Below are 14,317 nucleotides of genomic sequence, written 5' to 3'. Positions count from 1 at the left end.
CACAAGTTGATACCGGTACCAACCAATACGATCCAACCGGTACCATATAAAAACGCACATTTCAGATGTGCTCTACGATTTTGGCCAATCAATTTACCTTTCCAGCGATTGTGGGCGGGGTGTGGCTGTAAGGGTGGGTGGAGCTTCAGTCCAAAGTTATTCTGTACTTCGCGGCACCAGAACCGTTTCAGGAGTACCAGTTAGACGGATGTAGTCCAGACGGTTCCCATCTGTATTCACCACAAAAGTTTCCTCCTGCTCAGGTATCTACCTAACCAACATCTTGAAGACGGAGGAGGGAAACCCCGACTTCCTGAAGCGCCACGGCAAAGACCTGATCAACTTCAGCAAGAGGAGGAAAGTGGCGGAAATCACAGGGGAGATCCAGCAGTACCAGAACCAGCCGTACTGTCTGAGGATGGAGCAGGACATCCGGGTGAGAACCTCCGTCCTCCTGGCTTCAGGTGTGCAGCTTTTCAGAGGAGGGGCCGTTCTGGGCTAAAGTCTGTGTGTTTGCAGAGGTTCTTCGAGAACCTGAACCCCATGGGCTCCAAGAGCGAGAAGGAGTTTTCCGACTACCTGTTCAAGATGTCTCTGGAGATCGAGCCCCGCAACTGCAAGCAGCCCCCCCGATTTGTACGTCTGGGTTTGGTTACATCCGTCCTCCCCGCTCCGGTTTTTCATAAAAACATTGTTTTTAGTTGGAAATTTGAGGATCTCTGTCAACGTTTCTGTCATCTTTGTTTGATGAACAAGCCGATACCTATCTTGTGGGGTCCAGATGACCCCACTCCCAACCCTGGAGGTACGTTGACCATGGGAGTGGGGTCATCTGGACCCCACAATAGAGCATAAGGGTTAAAAAATGGAGGTCATGTTCAACAACGCCACAATCTCTAGCCAAAATTTCACAGAAGCAGTAGTTAAACATTCACTTAAACTACGATTTAGGCCTCAAGGAAATGTCAAGATCTGCCCCAGTTGGGACAAATATTATGTTTGCCCCTTCTATGACTCTTTGGACCAGCCCCCAAATATGCTCCTAGAGGAGCATAACATAAAAGTAAAGTTTTTCCCTGATTTAAACAAAACACCAAAAATAACACATCTATTTACTAATGAAAGAGATACCAGACAAAGCATAACTCAAAAGGTGAAGCAAAAACACTTTCAGAGTGAACCAAGGCCAAAATAACAGAAAAACCTACCTGACTGAAAAAAACAACACGGAATAAAAAGAAAGACTCGACTAAATACAGCCACGTTGGTCCACAAATGTTCTAAGAACACTGGAGGATCACTGAAGGTCAAGAAGGTTCATTTCAGAGACTAAAAAGGGAATTTTGAATCCCCAGTGTCCACTTCTTCAGACGCCTTTGCAGCTTTTTATCCGCCGCACTGAGGGTGTGTGCAGACCGCTCTGCATGACGTCTGCTCATCTTCCAAATGCCTACCACAAAGGGGGGGGGGTACATAGACGGACGGCATCGGTCCAAAGAACAGCTAGCTAACATCAATGGGAGCAGGTCGATGTCACATTGGGGACACGCATCGCTCAGTGTTTGGTGTGTCTGCAGCTCCTTAATGAACCCAAAGGTGTAATCGCCTTCACTGCACTGGAATGCTTCTACGCTGGGGGGCAAACACCCCCTCCTATCAGGAAAGGGTCTGATGATCTCCTGACCTTAGAAAAAGGTTTTCAGTCAGTTCTGACCAACATGAAAGATGTTGACCCATCGCTTCTGTCTGAGGGATTGTTTGTTTTATTGAATTATTCTTTTTTGTGGTGCAGCGGGGGGGACCCCCCCCCCCCCCCCCCCCCCCCAAAAAAAAAAACCTTTTAATTTAGTTAAAAATTGTTTTTCTTGCTTCCTTGTGCGCCCCCCCCCCATCTAAATTGCTCTGCCCCCTGCAGCCCAGGAAGACCATGTACACCCTGAAGTCCCCGGGCATCCGGCCCGTCCGGACGTCCACAGCCGGCACCCTGAAGAGCCACCCCTTCCCCCTGGAGCGGGAGCCCCCCCACAAGACCTTCCGCAGCATAGCCCCCGCCGCCACCGAGACCGAGCTGGACCCCCCGGCCTCCGTCTCGGTCCCCACCTCCCCCAACTCCCCCACGCCCCCGCAGTCGGCCTCCTCGGACCCCTGCCCCGTCTTCAACGACCTGGACGCCGGCGGCGGTGAGTTCAGCGGCTCTGCCGAGCGCCGGTCCAAAGCCGCTCATTTACCCAACCTGAACCTGAACGTTTCCACCGCAGGTCCCCCCAACTCGGCTCTGCAGCTCTCAAGTCAGTGCAGCCTCTGCTCCCCGTTCAGCACAAACGCTCCTCCTGCTTCCTCCTGTCGTCTCTAAAACTCTGTTTGTTTTGTCAGAGATGCAGTTCGCCTCCTGCGGGAGTCTGCACCAGCTGGTGGAGGAGCTGAGGCCGCCTCCTCTACCCCCCCGACGGAAAGACGCCACGTCTGAAGCTAAAGTGAGACCTTTGAGCCGTCTGGATGAAACGAATCAAACATGACCTAGAATCTAGTTTTCTTTCAATCTGAAGGTTTTGCCGCTAAAACATAGAAAACGATCTGTTCAAATGAAAGCTGAGATAAAAAATAAAGGAACCTGTTTTTTATGATGGTAACAAAAAAAATTCTTATGTTCATGGGAACACCCCCCCCCCCACCACCACCACCAGCATCCACTATAAAATGGACCCATTAGGCCAGACCGTACCATTTTTATGGTCCATAGGAAAGTGGAACGGACCGGTTAGGGCGGAGCTACTGATGACACCTGTTGATTGGCGGAAGGTCGTTACAGCAATAAAACGCGCCAAACAAGCGTCACACTACCGTGACGCAAAGCTACGCAGTCTAGTCAGTCTGCACCATGACCGTCCAACTTTGAGTGGACCATTCTAGACTGGACCGGACCGTTCTAGACTGGACCGGACCGTTCTAGACCGGACCGGACTGTTCTAAACCGGACCGGACCGTTCTAGACTGGACCGGACCGTTCTAGACCGGACCGGACCGTTCTAGACCGGACCATTCTAGACCGGACCGTTCTATACTGGACCAGACCGTTCTAGACCGGACAGGACCATTCTAGACCGGACCGGACCATTCTAGACCGGACCATTCTAGACCGGACCGTTCTAGACTGGACCGGACCGTTCTAGACTGGACCGGACCGTTCTAGACTGGACCGGACCATTCTAGACCGGACCGTTCTATACTGGACCAGACCGTTCTAGACCGGACAGGACCATTCTAGACCGGACCGGACCATTCTAGACCGGACCATTCTAGACCGGACCATTCTAGACCGGACCATTCTAGACCGGACCATTCTAGACCGGACCATTCTAGACCGGACCATTCTAGACCGGACCGTTCTAGACTGGACCGGACCATTCTAGACTGGACCGGACCGTTCTAGACCGGACCATTCTAGACCGGACCGTTCTATACTGGACCAGACCGTTCTAGACCGGACAGGACCATTCTAGACCGGACCGGACCATTCTAGACCGGACCATTCTAGACCGGACCATTCTAGACCGGACCATTCTAGACCGGACCGTTCTAGACTGGACCGGACCGTTCTAGACTGGACCGGACCGTTCTAGACCGGACCGGACCGTTCTAGACCGGACCGGACCATTCTAGACCGGACCGGACCATTCTAGACCGGAGCGGACCGCTCAGTGGAACGGAGGCTTCAGCTCCGCAGAGACGTTTGGATCACCGATCCTCCGTTCTGACGTCGGCGTTTTGCTTTTGTGTTTCAGCTGATCTCCCGATCAGAGAGCCCCCCCGCCATCCCTCCCCGGCTGCCCCCCCCACCTCCCAGGAACCAGCCGAGGCAGACGCTCTACAACAGCCCCTCCCCCGACGGACCCCTGCCCAGCCCTCCACCTCCTCCTCCACGAGACCCGCTCCCCGACACCCCCCCGCCGGTCCCACAGCGCCCCCCGGAGATCTTCATCAACTACCCCCTGAACCCGCAGCCCTCCCCTGGGGGGCGGTACCACTGGGACATCTGCACCTCCCCCAGCTCGCCCAACACGCCCCCCAGCACGCCGTCTCCTCGCGTCCCCAGGCGGAGCTGCCCCGGCCAGAACAGCCTCTGCCCCGCCCCCATCACCGCCCCACCCATCCCGCCCCGTCACAACTACAGCCCGCAGCTCCCCAAGCTCCCCCCAAAGACCTACAAGCGGGAGGCGCTGCAGCCCCCCCTGCAAGGCCTGTCATTGGTGGAGAACACGGAGAGCAGCCAATAAGACCGCTGCCCCCTCCCCCTCCTCCAGCACACCTCTCAGGTGATTTGAGACTTTGGCCCCCCCATCCACCCTTCGTGCCAGCTTACAGATGGGGGAGTCAGCTTTGCCCCCACCCTCACCAAAGTGGGGGGGTAGATCAGATCTGGACTCCATGGTTGAGGTGCAGAAGTCTTACTTTTATGCAGGAGGGGGGGGGCCTTATTTGTTATATGTGACACTACGAAGCCCCAGCAAGAGGTAAAAGCCCCCCACCACCCCCGCCCCCTCCCGCTGTACACTGTGACTTAATCGTAGCAAGTCGAGCTCGGCCGAGTCACTTCAGCTGAAGCCACAACACGTTGCCTTTCAAAACAGAGCTGACCTCTGACCCCCGGGGGGGGCACTCTTTTGCACTTCAGGTCCAGGCCAAGCCGTGGGTTTGAGTCCGGACGTCACACGTTTGAGTGCGGACGCTGCAGCCAGACCCATGACCCGTTCAGTGGACACTGTGCCCCCCCCCCACGCTCTTTTTCAAACTTTGCACTGGAAGGTCGCGTTCCCCCACCAAAGCTGGGTCTGCCCCCCCCCACAAAGATGCCGGCTTCTCCTGGGTCTGAGCGCGCTCAGATGTGCCTTTTCTACATGTACGCGCTGACTGTACATGCGTGTGGAGACTGTATGTATAGAACCCATGTACACACTAACGGACCCCCCCTCCCCTCCCCCGTCCGCTCACGTGTCCCGATGATCCGATGCTGCTACGGTCGGAGGAATCGAACCTTCTCTCCTGAACTGACGGACACTCTGCAGGTGAGACACCGAGGAAAGCCATCGTTGGAGAACCCGCTTTGGTTCCACCAGAAACCTTCAGCCCCCCCTTTCCCCGCCCCGCCCCGCCCCCGCTGGGCAGCGGCGGGGACCGACCCGCCGGATGTTTTGGAGCTTAGTGAAGAATTTGGACTTTTTTTTCTTTCTTTGTTTTTTTTTCTTGGCAGAAACACTTTGTGCACTTTAGGCTGTACTGTTGAAAGCGGCGGTTGCCGCGGCGACCGCTGAACTCGCGCCAACACGCATCAGGGCAGACAAACTCCACCCCCTCACACACACACGCCTCCACTCCCCCCCCGCTCTGGAAACGCAGAGCCGTCCTCCCGTTTGGACGCGGCGAGAACCGAACGTTTTGGTGGAACCGGTGCGGGGGGGGTGGGGGGGGTGGTTCTCCTGCAGCGGCCCGGTCCGGCAGCCGCTCTGCTCCGTGGTTTGTGGCCTTTTAACTGCTTTGTATTAACGGTCTTGATGAGATTAATAAATCACCCAGTCTTATTCTGAGCTCTTTCCTTCATTTGGACCTGAGTTCTTCATTGAAAACCCAAAAAAGACCCTCAAACACCAACGTTCTAGCCGAGGGTTCGAGTCCGGCTGACCGTTCCTGGTCTGCTGAGATGTTTCCATCCCTCCAGGTCGGACCTTTTCATGTCACGTCTTTCATCCTGACCTTCTGCTTTCTCAAAGCCTCCAAACATTCAATCATTTTAATTTGAAAATCTCACAAGAGAAACCCGTCAAAATAAAAGCCCTGTAAGTTCATCTTTCTGCTTTGTGCTTTTGTTCATGCAGATTCTACAGCGTTCAACATTTTATTGAAAAGTTCGGTTACGGGTTTAGAAAAGAACCAGGTTCTTCTCAGGTTCTGTTTCTGGACTTCAGTAACTGAATTAATCATCTGAAACCAGTCAAGTCTTTTTGTCCTAAAAGGGTTTCCGTTGGAATATTTTATTTTATTTTGAAATCTCAGTCTATAAATAAACACAAAGTTCTTTTTTTTCATCCAAAATTCAATGTATTGAAAAAACTTGCATGTTTAGATAAAAATGAAATATTCTAACAAACAGAATTTTAAGTAAAATCTGTTTTAAAAAAAAAAAGTAAAATATACATTTAAGTCTAAGTGGGAACTATGTCTGAGGGTTTAAGGAATTGAACCTGTGACTGTGTGTGTGGGTCACACGTCTTTTGTTTCCTAGAAGATGCTATGCCCCCCCCCCCCCCCCCCCGACTGTTTGCCATGACAACGTGCAGGTCAAAGGTCGCCGGGATGAAGGTCAGATTCTTCAGTTTCCCATCATGCCTCTGAGTGGAGGAGGGTTCAAACGGTGCTGCAGGGGTCCTCGCTGTCCCACAGGCCGCCGCCCCGCTGGTGAGTCAGAACCGGTCTGCAGAGCAGCGGGTCGACGGGTCACTTCTACTGTTAGAAATCCCCCCCACCCCCCCACCCGGCAGGTGAAACTCACCTGAGGTCGTCCCTGCTGGAACCCACACTGTGGAAGTTCTGTCTGCTCGCCGTTTGGACCGGAACAAAGCCCGGCCTGGCGTCCTTCACCGGGGCCGAGTCCGTCGGCTGCAACAAACCAGCATTTCAGGAAACTTCCAGACAGTCTGGAAGTCCAGAACCAAACGGGTTCTGCTGCCCAAAAAACAGCGTTTGCTGCCGTTACTAAACAGAACTTTTCTCTGAAATGTTACAAAACCAAATTCAAATGTAAAAAAACGAATGAGCAGATTCTACAAACAGCGGACAGGGGTGGGTGGGGGGGTATTATGGACCCCAGAATCATTTAGCCCCGCCCACAAGTCTGAGGGCTCCATGTTTGCTCCAAAACCATCCATCCATCTTCCTCCGCTTATCCGGGACCGGTTCACGGGGGCAGCAGTCTAAGCAGGGATGCCCAGACTTCCTCGCCCCGGCCACTTCCTCCAACTCCTCTGGGGGGACCCCGAGGGGTTCCCAGGCCAGCCGAGAGACGTAGTCTCTCCAGCGTGTCCTGGGTCTTCCCCGGGGCCTCCGTCCAGTGGGACATCCTCTGAACACCTCTCCAGGGAGGCGTCCAGAAGGCATCCGGACTAGATGCCCGAGCTCCAAACGTTTGACAAAAACGGACGGCTCCGTAGAAGTGATTGGATTTTCTTTCTAAATTGTTCCTTCCAGGCCCAAGCTCCTTAGAACTCACGCAGGTTCTGGACGTGCCCCTGTCCATCAAACGGCCACGCCCCCTGAATTAGTTGCAAATTCAGCTTAATGAAAGTCAAAGATGTTCACATTAGTTTGCTTGTAGCTACGCCCTCTAGTGGTTGCTTGGTGAACTGCAGCCAGCGGCTCTTCCATTTTCTCAACCCTTGTGCTATCTTAGATGACCCCCCCCTTACATTGACATGTTCTCCCTACCATGACAAAGGTGGATAAAGGTGGAAAGATTTCATGTAATCCATGGACACCAGTGAAGATCACAAATCATTGAAGAAAAAAGGTTCAGAGCACTGTCTAGTGGGTCTAGATCAGTGTTTTTCAACCTTTTTTGAGCCACGGCACACTTTAACCTTGACAAAAATCCCGCGGCACACCAGCATCCAAAAAAAAAAAAAATAAGCAGAAATTCATGGTCTCTATTGATCGACAGCCCCCTCCCCCCCCCCCCGCAATCTCACGTGCATTTTGTGATAATTGTGGCCAAAAAAGCAGGAAGTTGCGGCTGTTTTTTCTAAGAGATGAAATAAAAGTTAAATTAGAAAATTTAGAAACTGTTTGTTTGTCCGTTGAGGTTTCTAGACATTTCACGCGCACTCATTGTGCGCTGGGACACTGGCCCTTTAAGCCAATGCATCATGGGAGATGTAGTGTGAAAACTGCCGAAAAAGGGCAGAAAGACTCGCGTCTGTGAGCTTCATTGTTTTGTTCATGGTCTGACACGGTCTGACACCGGACTCTGTGGAAAGCTACACCGCTAAAGACGAGCTTTAGCTGGTATTTTTGTTGGAACTGAGAGAATTTATGAGCAGAATTAAGAACAAGGAAGTGAAGACTTTAACCACTTCTGATTGGTCAGACTGCTGACATGTGATCAAGCCTTCAACAATGATTGGCGGAGACAGGTAAAGGGGCGGGACTTTCCCGCAAACGAAAATGTTTTTAGATCAGTGAATGATTAATGAGGGTAATTTCCCACGGCACACTAGTTGAAAAACACTGGTCTAGATGACCCAAATGTAAAGTGCCTAAGATGGCACAAGGGTTAAGGAGGCTGCAACCAGGAAGTGTTGCTCTCTGGGAAGCACGCTGTGAATAGAATTTAACTGAAATAAACTAATTCTGAGCTGAGAGGATTTTCAGTTCTGGTCCAGAACCACAAGCCCGTTCGGGTTCTGAACCAGAACTGGTGCGCACCTGTTTGGTTGGATCGTCCCAGATGGGCCTGAAGGCACTTTTGAGGTGCAGAGGCGGCGACCCCTTCCGGACGCTGACCAACCTCTTCCCAAAGGAACTGAGGAGGCACGGCGGCGGCCCGTCCGCGGTGGGGTACCCGAGGGGGGGATGGGGGGTCTGTCTGGGAATCTGCCATCTCAGACAGACCGTCTTCTCTCTCGCCGCCTCCTTGGCCGGCGGCTGGCAGCCGGAGGGCTTCAGCAGCACCGGCACCTGGCTGTCCTCCTCCTCCTCGTACTCCCCGCTGATGCTCTCCTCCACCTCCCTGCGAAGGGTGCCATCGGGGCTGCAGGAGGTGACGGAGGAGTAGTCGAAGGCAGAGGTGTCCTCGGGGTCGGTCTCTCCGTCATCCGGGCCGGGGTTTGTCCGGGACGCCTCCAGCTCATTGATGCATTTGGCGGTGCGCTGGCTAAAGGTGCCCTGACCCGAGTCGCTGTTCTCCCCCCAGCCTGCAGGGTCAGGAGTGAGCTGAGCGCAGCATGCATGAGCGCAGCGGCGAGGCGCCAGCGCCGCCTCCTCCTCCCCCCTGCAGCCCTTCCTGCGCACCGGGCTGCAGGACCAGCACTCCAGCCGCATGGAGAGACGGCCGTCGCTGGCAGCCGCCTTCCCTTCTCTGGAGAGAAGACCAGATATGATCATTGATGGGATCTGTTGACCTGTAGTCACCGTGGCAACACGCACCTGTAAGCGGCAGCGTTGGGCTCGCCTCTGGTCACCTGATCTCCGTAACGAAAGTCTGCAGACGCTGCAGCGTCGCAGGAGCTGCAAAGACAAACGTCCATCAGTTACAGCAGAACGGCTGCAGAGGAAGAAGAGAAAAAGGTTTCCGTGGTTCCTCGCCTCTGTCCCGCCTCCTCGTCCTCCTCCCACCGGACCTCCTCCTCCAGGATCACATGACAGCGGGACAGGGTGGTCCTGAGCGCGCGCTCCGACCCCAGCAGGAGGCTGCAGTCTGGATGCTCTTTGCCGGTCCACTGCAGCAGGTTCTGCAGGTCCAAACAAAGACCACGTTCTCTTCAGATCTGAGGAACTGGAGCTTAAAATGAAAGCCGTGTTTCCTGAAACCCCGGATCCTCGTTTAAGATCTCTGTTTGCGTCCATTTAAACTCAAAGAGCCAGAATGTTCTTCTTTACCGGGAAAGTCCGATCCCAGTTTGGAACATCTGACGTTCCACAACTACAACTTCACATGAACAGGTTCCAGATTTTCTGTTTTAAAGGCGAATCTGCAAAACGGAATTTTGTTTCTGATCCTCCGAGACGCCATGGACGGACGGAGAAATGATGGAGTGAACAGGTGGATGCAGACTCACCTGGATGTGACTCAGGTAACTGTGTATCCGAGTGACCGGCGCCAGCAGCAGCGAGAGAAGCTTCAGCTCCTCCTCCTCCTCTGTCTGAAGGACAGAAACGCTGCGTCTGCATGTCTTCAAAGATCCTCTCTGCACGGACGGATCAGAGGAGGTACCTGCTCTGTCTGACGTTTCTCCGCCTGCTTTGGTCTGCTGAGCTCCAGGGACAGGAAGGAGGCCAGGGTGGAGGTGTAGCTCAGGTACGCGTTTGCAAAAGCTGTCTGGACATCAGAAAAGAGCCGCTCTGAGCACCGTTTGAAACCGGCCGCACCGGCGCCACGCGAGGAGACGTCGCCTTACGTCGTTCTGACCGATGAGCTGCACCAGGATGTCTCCAACCAGAGACTTCCAGTGTTGGGTGGAGAGGCGCTCCTGCAGCGTGTTCCTGAAGAGGAGGTGTCGCTGCAGAAGCTGCTCCAGCAGCTTCACGTACGTCTGACTGCATGACAGAGAAACCAGCTGAGTGTCATACCGCCGCCAAACACCAGGGGGCGGCAGGGCTTCTCGATATAAACAAAAAAAAGCGATGAAGGAAAAGACTAATATTTTAAAAAAATGTGAAAAAAAAAACCTCTTAAAAAATTCAATTTGATTTAGAGTTAAGATTTTTAATCAGAGAAAAATTATGTTTACACAAAAACCAAGAAAAAGTTATATTTTTCTAGTGATGACAAAAACATAAATACAAGATAACAGCAGTTTTGTTAATGTTTTGTAATGTTTCTGATTTCATTTAAATTATTTCAATCTATTTCAGATTTTTTTCAATTCATATTCAAACCAAGATAGGGTGAGCAAACATTTGAAATGCGCGTACAAAAATCCAACAAAATAAAAATAGGAAAGGCAACAATTTAAAATAACAATAGGTTTGATACATTACTGTAGTTTTCTTGTTTTTGTTTGAGACACTTAAAATAATCAGAAAAACTAAATAAAAAAGCTACTAAACAAAGATGTGTTTCCATGTACATAAATAAAAAAGTGTTTCCACAAAATCATAAGATTGACATCAGAAACTTCCAGGTCCAGGATTCCATAAAGAAGAGAGGGAATATTAAAAACAGCCAATTATGAACATCGGTCCAGAATGTTTTTAAACGATGAAAGAAATGTTTTAATGTTTCGGTTTTAGATGAACAGAAAATAAAAGCTTTCTTTGTCGCGTCTATTGTTTGTACTAAAGTTCCAGAAGACGTTTTGTTTAAAGGTTACAGTTAGTGATTTATTGTTGCGTTTTTTCATCTTTTATGAGGGTTTCATTAATGATCACCTCTAAGAAGGGAGGTTTGATTCCATTGCTTTGTAATCTATTATGAATAAGATGAAGTAATGACTTTACAGACTTTGTTCTGACAGTTACTAGAATCCTTCGTGTTGTTTGGTTACAAACTCATAGATATGAGAACTGCATTCCATCAGGAGGCATCGAGTCATAAACAAAACACGGTTATCACAGACGTAAACAATCAATTTCAGATGAGAAATACTAAAAAAAAAAATAGCAAAATTAGCCCCGCCCCTAAACCACACACATGCATGCCCCCCCTTCACTCACTTTGGCTCCCCCATCAGCTGGTGGGCCGGGGGGGTCCGGTACCGGTCGTACAGTTGGTTCAGCGTGGACACGTACTCCCACTCCGAGTGCAGCAGCTGCATCGCCACCTGGTGTCGAGCGTCTGCAACAGCAGGTGATGTTGGTGAAACCGTCCCACGTTTGTTTAATTCCACTTTTTTTTGGGGGGGGGTCTGACCTGTGCCCTCACTCAGCCCGGCTTTTAGGCCCTGCAGGAAACAGCGGAGGAGCAGTTTCCCTCTGGAGGGGCGGACGGGAGGCGCGGCCACACCTGCGCGGTCCTCACCTGCCGGATCACAGCTGGACATCAGACGGAAACTGTCAAACGTCAGCCGCCATTTCTGGGTCTGTCGGTTCAATTCCACACGTTTGGATGAAACTTCTCATGTTTGACTCCAAAGCAGGAGTTTCTGGGTGTGGAGTGATTTCTATGGCACCACGTTGCAAACAAAACTTTCTCAGTTGTAAATGAAAATATTAAAAATTTGCTTTCACTTTTTGTTTTTTGTTTCTACGGAGCCCCTGAAGGGCCATTGGGAAAAAAAATAAACGGAAAGAAAAAACAATTGAAGTAAAAACAAACAAAAAAACGAACTGGTGCTCACCAGATAGTAACGGGAGCAAACTACTTATTTATTTATTTTGTTCCACTTCAATTGTTTTTTTTCTTCAATGTCCCTTTAGGGGCTCTGTAGCCTTCACAAACATTTAAAAAAAAAAATTTTTTTTTTTGCTTTAAAAAGGTTTTTTTTTAGTTTGCAACACTGTTTTTAAATGCGTTGTGTCTCATCTCACTGTTTTCCTGTTTTTGATTTTGCTCTCATAATTTTCAGTTTAGCGTGAAACAGCTGCCAACATTTGTAAAAAAAATGTTTTTAAGGCAAAAATTTAATATTTTCGAATTAGAACGTTTAGTGTGAAACTTGGTGGCATCAATATCACTCCATATCTGTGAGGCTGAAGAAACGAGCGATGAAGATTCCTGATGTCAGAGCATCCATGAAGCTCATAAAAAGGTTTTTTTTTACCTTTGTGTTTGTTTCTTTGCCTCCGGCTGAGCTCTGCTGCTGTGCAGCTGCAGGACCTGACTCCTCATCGCCTCCAGCTCCTCCTGGAAGTGACCACATCTGTTACCGGACTGGCCTCCTCGCCACAGCGGGGGCCGTCGGACGGAGCGTCTCACCCGCAGCGCCTCCACCAGCGCCTCCAGGCGAAGAGCCTTGTCGCGGCAGCTCCTGCGGCTCTCCTGCAGCTCCTCCCTCAGGTACAGGTCTCCGTGCTGGATCTGACCCAGCTCCAGCAGGGCGCTGCCGAAGCCCGCCTTCAGCTCGCCGACCGCGCTCTGCAGCTGGAAGAGGCGGCATTCAGAGACCGTCTGCCGCGTTTGCACTTTGTTTTGCTCGGGCTCCTTACCTTTGAGATTTCGTGGACGAGGCGGGCCTCCTGAGGCTTCATGATATGCAGAGAGACACAAACGGCGCCGTCCTGATCGGAAAGGCTTCTGCTGTTTGAGCGCCGTTACCTGCTCAGGTGTTGCTCCTGCCAGCAGCGCTCTGCTGAGGAAGTGGCACGGCGGCCCTGAACCTGCAGGGAAACGAGCGCCGAGACTCCTCCTTATGAGTCACCAGCCAGAAGGACGGGCAGCATGCAACCCCCCCCATGCAGGATGTGCAGTTTGCCGCTTTCGTTTACATTTATGTTCTAGAAAACGTGTTTGCATTTTAACGAGGATTGACCGATGAATGATGAACTCATAATCAAACTCGCCGTCTCAAAGACGCTCATCAGTTTTGTCAGATTTCCTCCTAAAATGTTCAGAAAAAGCAGAAAAGTCTGCTGGGAAAACCCTGGTTTGGTCCTGGGGGGCCGGCTCTGCTGCTCTGAGTGGACAGCAGGTTCCTGCAGAGGATTCGTGACACGACCGTGTCCCCACAGAAAAACAACCCCCCCCCCCGCTGCAGACCAACATTATCAGGACTCGTTTGATTTTGAAGAAAACTTCAACAAGATAATTAATTATGTTCTGCTAATGTCATATTTCTACATTTAAAACGGAGGTTTGGACATTAAAAAGCCTTTATTGGACTCAATAACATCATTTTAGTGCAAAATGAATTACATTAATTATGATTTGTAGGATTGATTCTGCTTCATAAAAAGTCACTGTTTTCTGGTCTTCATAATCATAACTGTATTTATTTTATTTTTATAAATCTGATATTAATAAGGTCTTTTTTAATTAATAGAAACAGTAATATTTTAATTTAATGTCACATGTGATTAACATTAATAAACAGACTGGTGTTTATTAGAATAGTGACGTCATCACAGAGTGGCACTGTAAACGGCCGCTTCTTTTTTATTTTTATTCTATTTTTTGTCATTTTAAAGTTCAAAAAAACTTCTGAAAATACTTACTTTTGTCAAATGAAAAGCTCCTCTCTAGCAGCATTCAGGCTCCCACGCGGGACAAAAAGAAACGCACCTTTTCTTGCTTCCGACGTCGAACAAATCATTATCTTTCCTCACGCCGCCCGCCTCGACAACTCCGGAAAAGGATCGAACGCACCTTTAATCATTTTGTTTACAGAGTAGGCGGGGTTTATAAACCCTCCAATCCTATTGGACGATACCATTTTCAAACTATCGCTGTCAAAAAAGACCAAAGAGGAAAAAAACACAGCGAGGTGAGGAGAACGAGCTGATAAATAAACCATTTCTGATTCTATTTGAAGCTGAATATGAGGTTAGTTTAGCTTTACAGACAATCCCATCCGTTTATTTTATTTGATTTAAGTTACTTTAATGACTAAAGTAGACATTTGTGATTTGTCCTCACGTGGGTTGAAAAATATTATCAAGTACGTTTTTTAAAGAA

At 50.2% G+C, this 14,317-nt stretch overlaps 3 protein-coding genes across 10 annotated transcripts in view; 2 read left to right on the top strand and 1 right to left on the bottom strand.

Annotated features, from left to right (window-relative positions):
• The window catches only part of sos2 (son of sevenless homolog 2 (Drosophila)), a 28,266-nt gene extending 22,684 nt beyond the window's left edge, over positions 1-5,582 (top strand). Inside the window, exons 18-23 of one of the 2 annotated variants that reach the window (XM_023951617.2) lie at positions 264-436; positions 520-636; positions 1,916-2,180; positions 2,259-2,288; positions 2,374-2,474; positions 3,783-5,582. In XM_023951617.2, coding sequence (XP_023807385.1) covers positions 264-436; positions 520-636; positions 1,916-2,180; positions 2,259-2,288; positions 2,374-2,474; positions 3,783-4,274 — 1,178 coding nt within the window. In that variant the 3' untranslated portion in view covers positions 4,275-5,582. Of the gene's footprint in view, positions 1-263; positions 437-519; positions 637-1,915; positions 2,289-2,373; positions 2,475-3,782 lie in introns of both variants that reach the window. The other variant, XM_023951616.2, reaches the window with a different exon arrangement.
• Positions 5,583-5,993: 411 nt separating this feature from the next.
• On the bottom strand, positions 5,994-13,992 carry si:ch211-67f24.7 (uncharacterized). 4 transcript variants are annotated; one of them, XM_078941217.1, is made up of 14 exons: positions 13,858-13,989; positions 12,853-13,023; positions 12,623-12,787; positions 12,468-12,550; positions 11,618-11,739; positions 11,422-11,542; positions 10,164-10,302; positions 9,980-10,084; positions 9,825-9,908; positions 9,352-9,497; positions 9,193-9,273; positions 8,473-9,124; positions 6,545-6,651; positions 5,994-6,466 (listed from the first exon to the last, which is right to left on the bottom strand). In XM_078941217.1, the coding sequence occupies exons 2-14, from the start codon at positions 12,892-12,894 to the stop codon at positions 6,400-6,402; spliced, it is 1,914 nt and encodes a 637-aa protein (XP_078797343.1). In that variant the 5' UTR covers positions 12,895-13,023; positions 13,858-13,989; the 3' UTR covers positions 5,994-6,399. The 4 variants fall into 4 exon arrangements, with proteins under 4 accessions (XP_078797343.1, XP_078797342.1, XP_023807425.1 ...); XM_078941216.1 differs by having other exon boundaries at positions 12,468-12,787; positions 12,853-12,897; positions 13,858-13,992; XM_023951657.2 differs by having other exon boundaries at positions 12,468-12,787.
• The window catches only part of cdkn3 (cyclin dependent kinase inhibitor 3), a 5,739-nt gene continuing 3,994 nt past the window's right edge, over positions 12,573-14,317 (top strand). Inside the window, exon 1 of one of the 4 annotated variants that reach the window (XM_011490049.4) lies at positions 12,573-12,703. The gene's annotated coding sequence lies outside the window, so the exon portion shown is untranslated. Of the gene's footprint in view, positions 12,704-14,002; positions 14,301-14,317 lie in introns of those variants that run through there. The other 3 variants (XM_011490050.4, XM_004082075.5, XM_078941232.1) reach the window with 3 other exon arrangements.

Source organism: Oryzias latipes, chromosome 22 (genome assembly GCF_053564925.1).
Source record: "Oryzias latipes strain Hd-rR chromosome 22, Olatipes_Hd-rR_3.1".
NCBI lineage: Eukaryota > Metazoa > Chordata > Actinopteri > Beloniformes > Adrianichthyidae > Oryzias > Oryzias latipes.
Note: the sequence above shows the minus strand (reverse complement) of the source record. Positions and strands in the feature narration are given on the sequence as shown.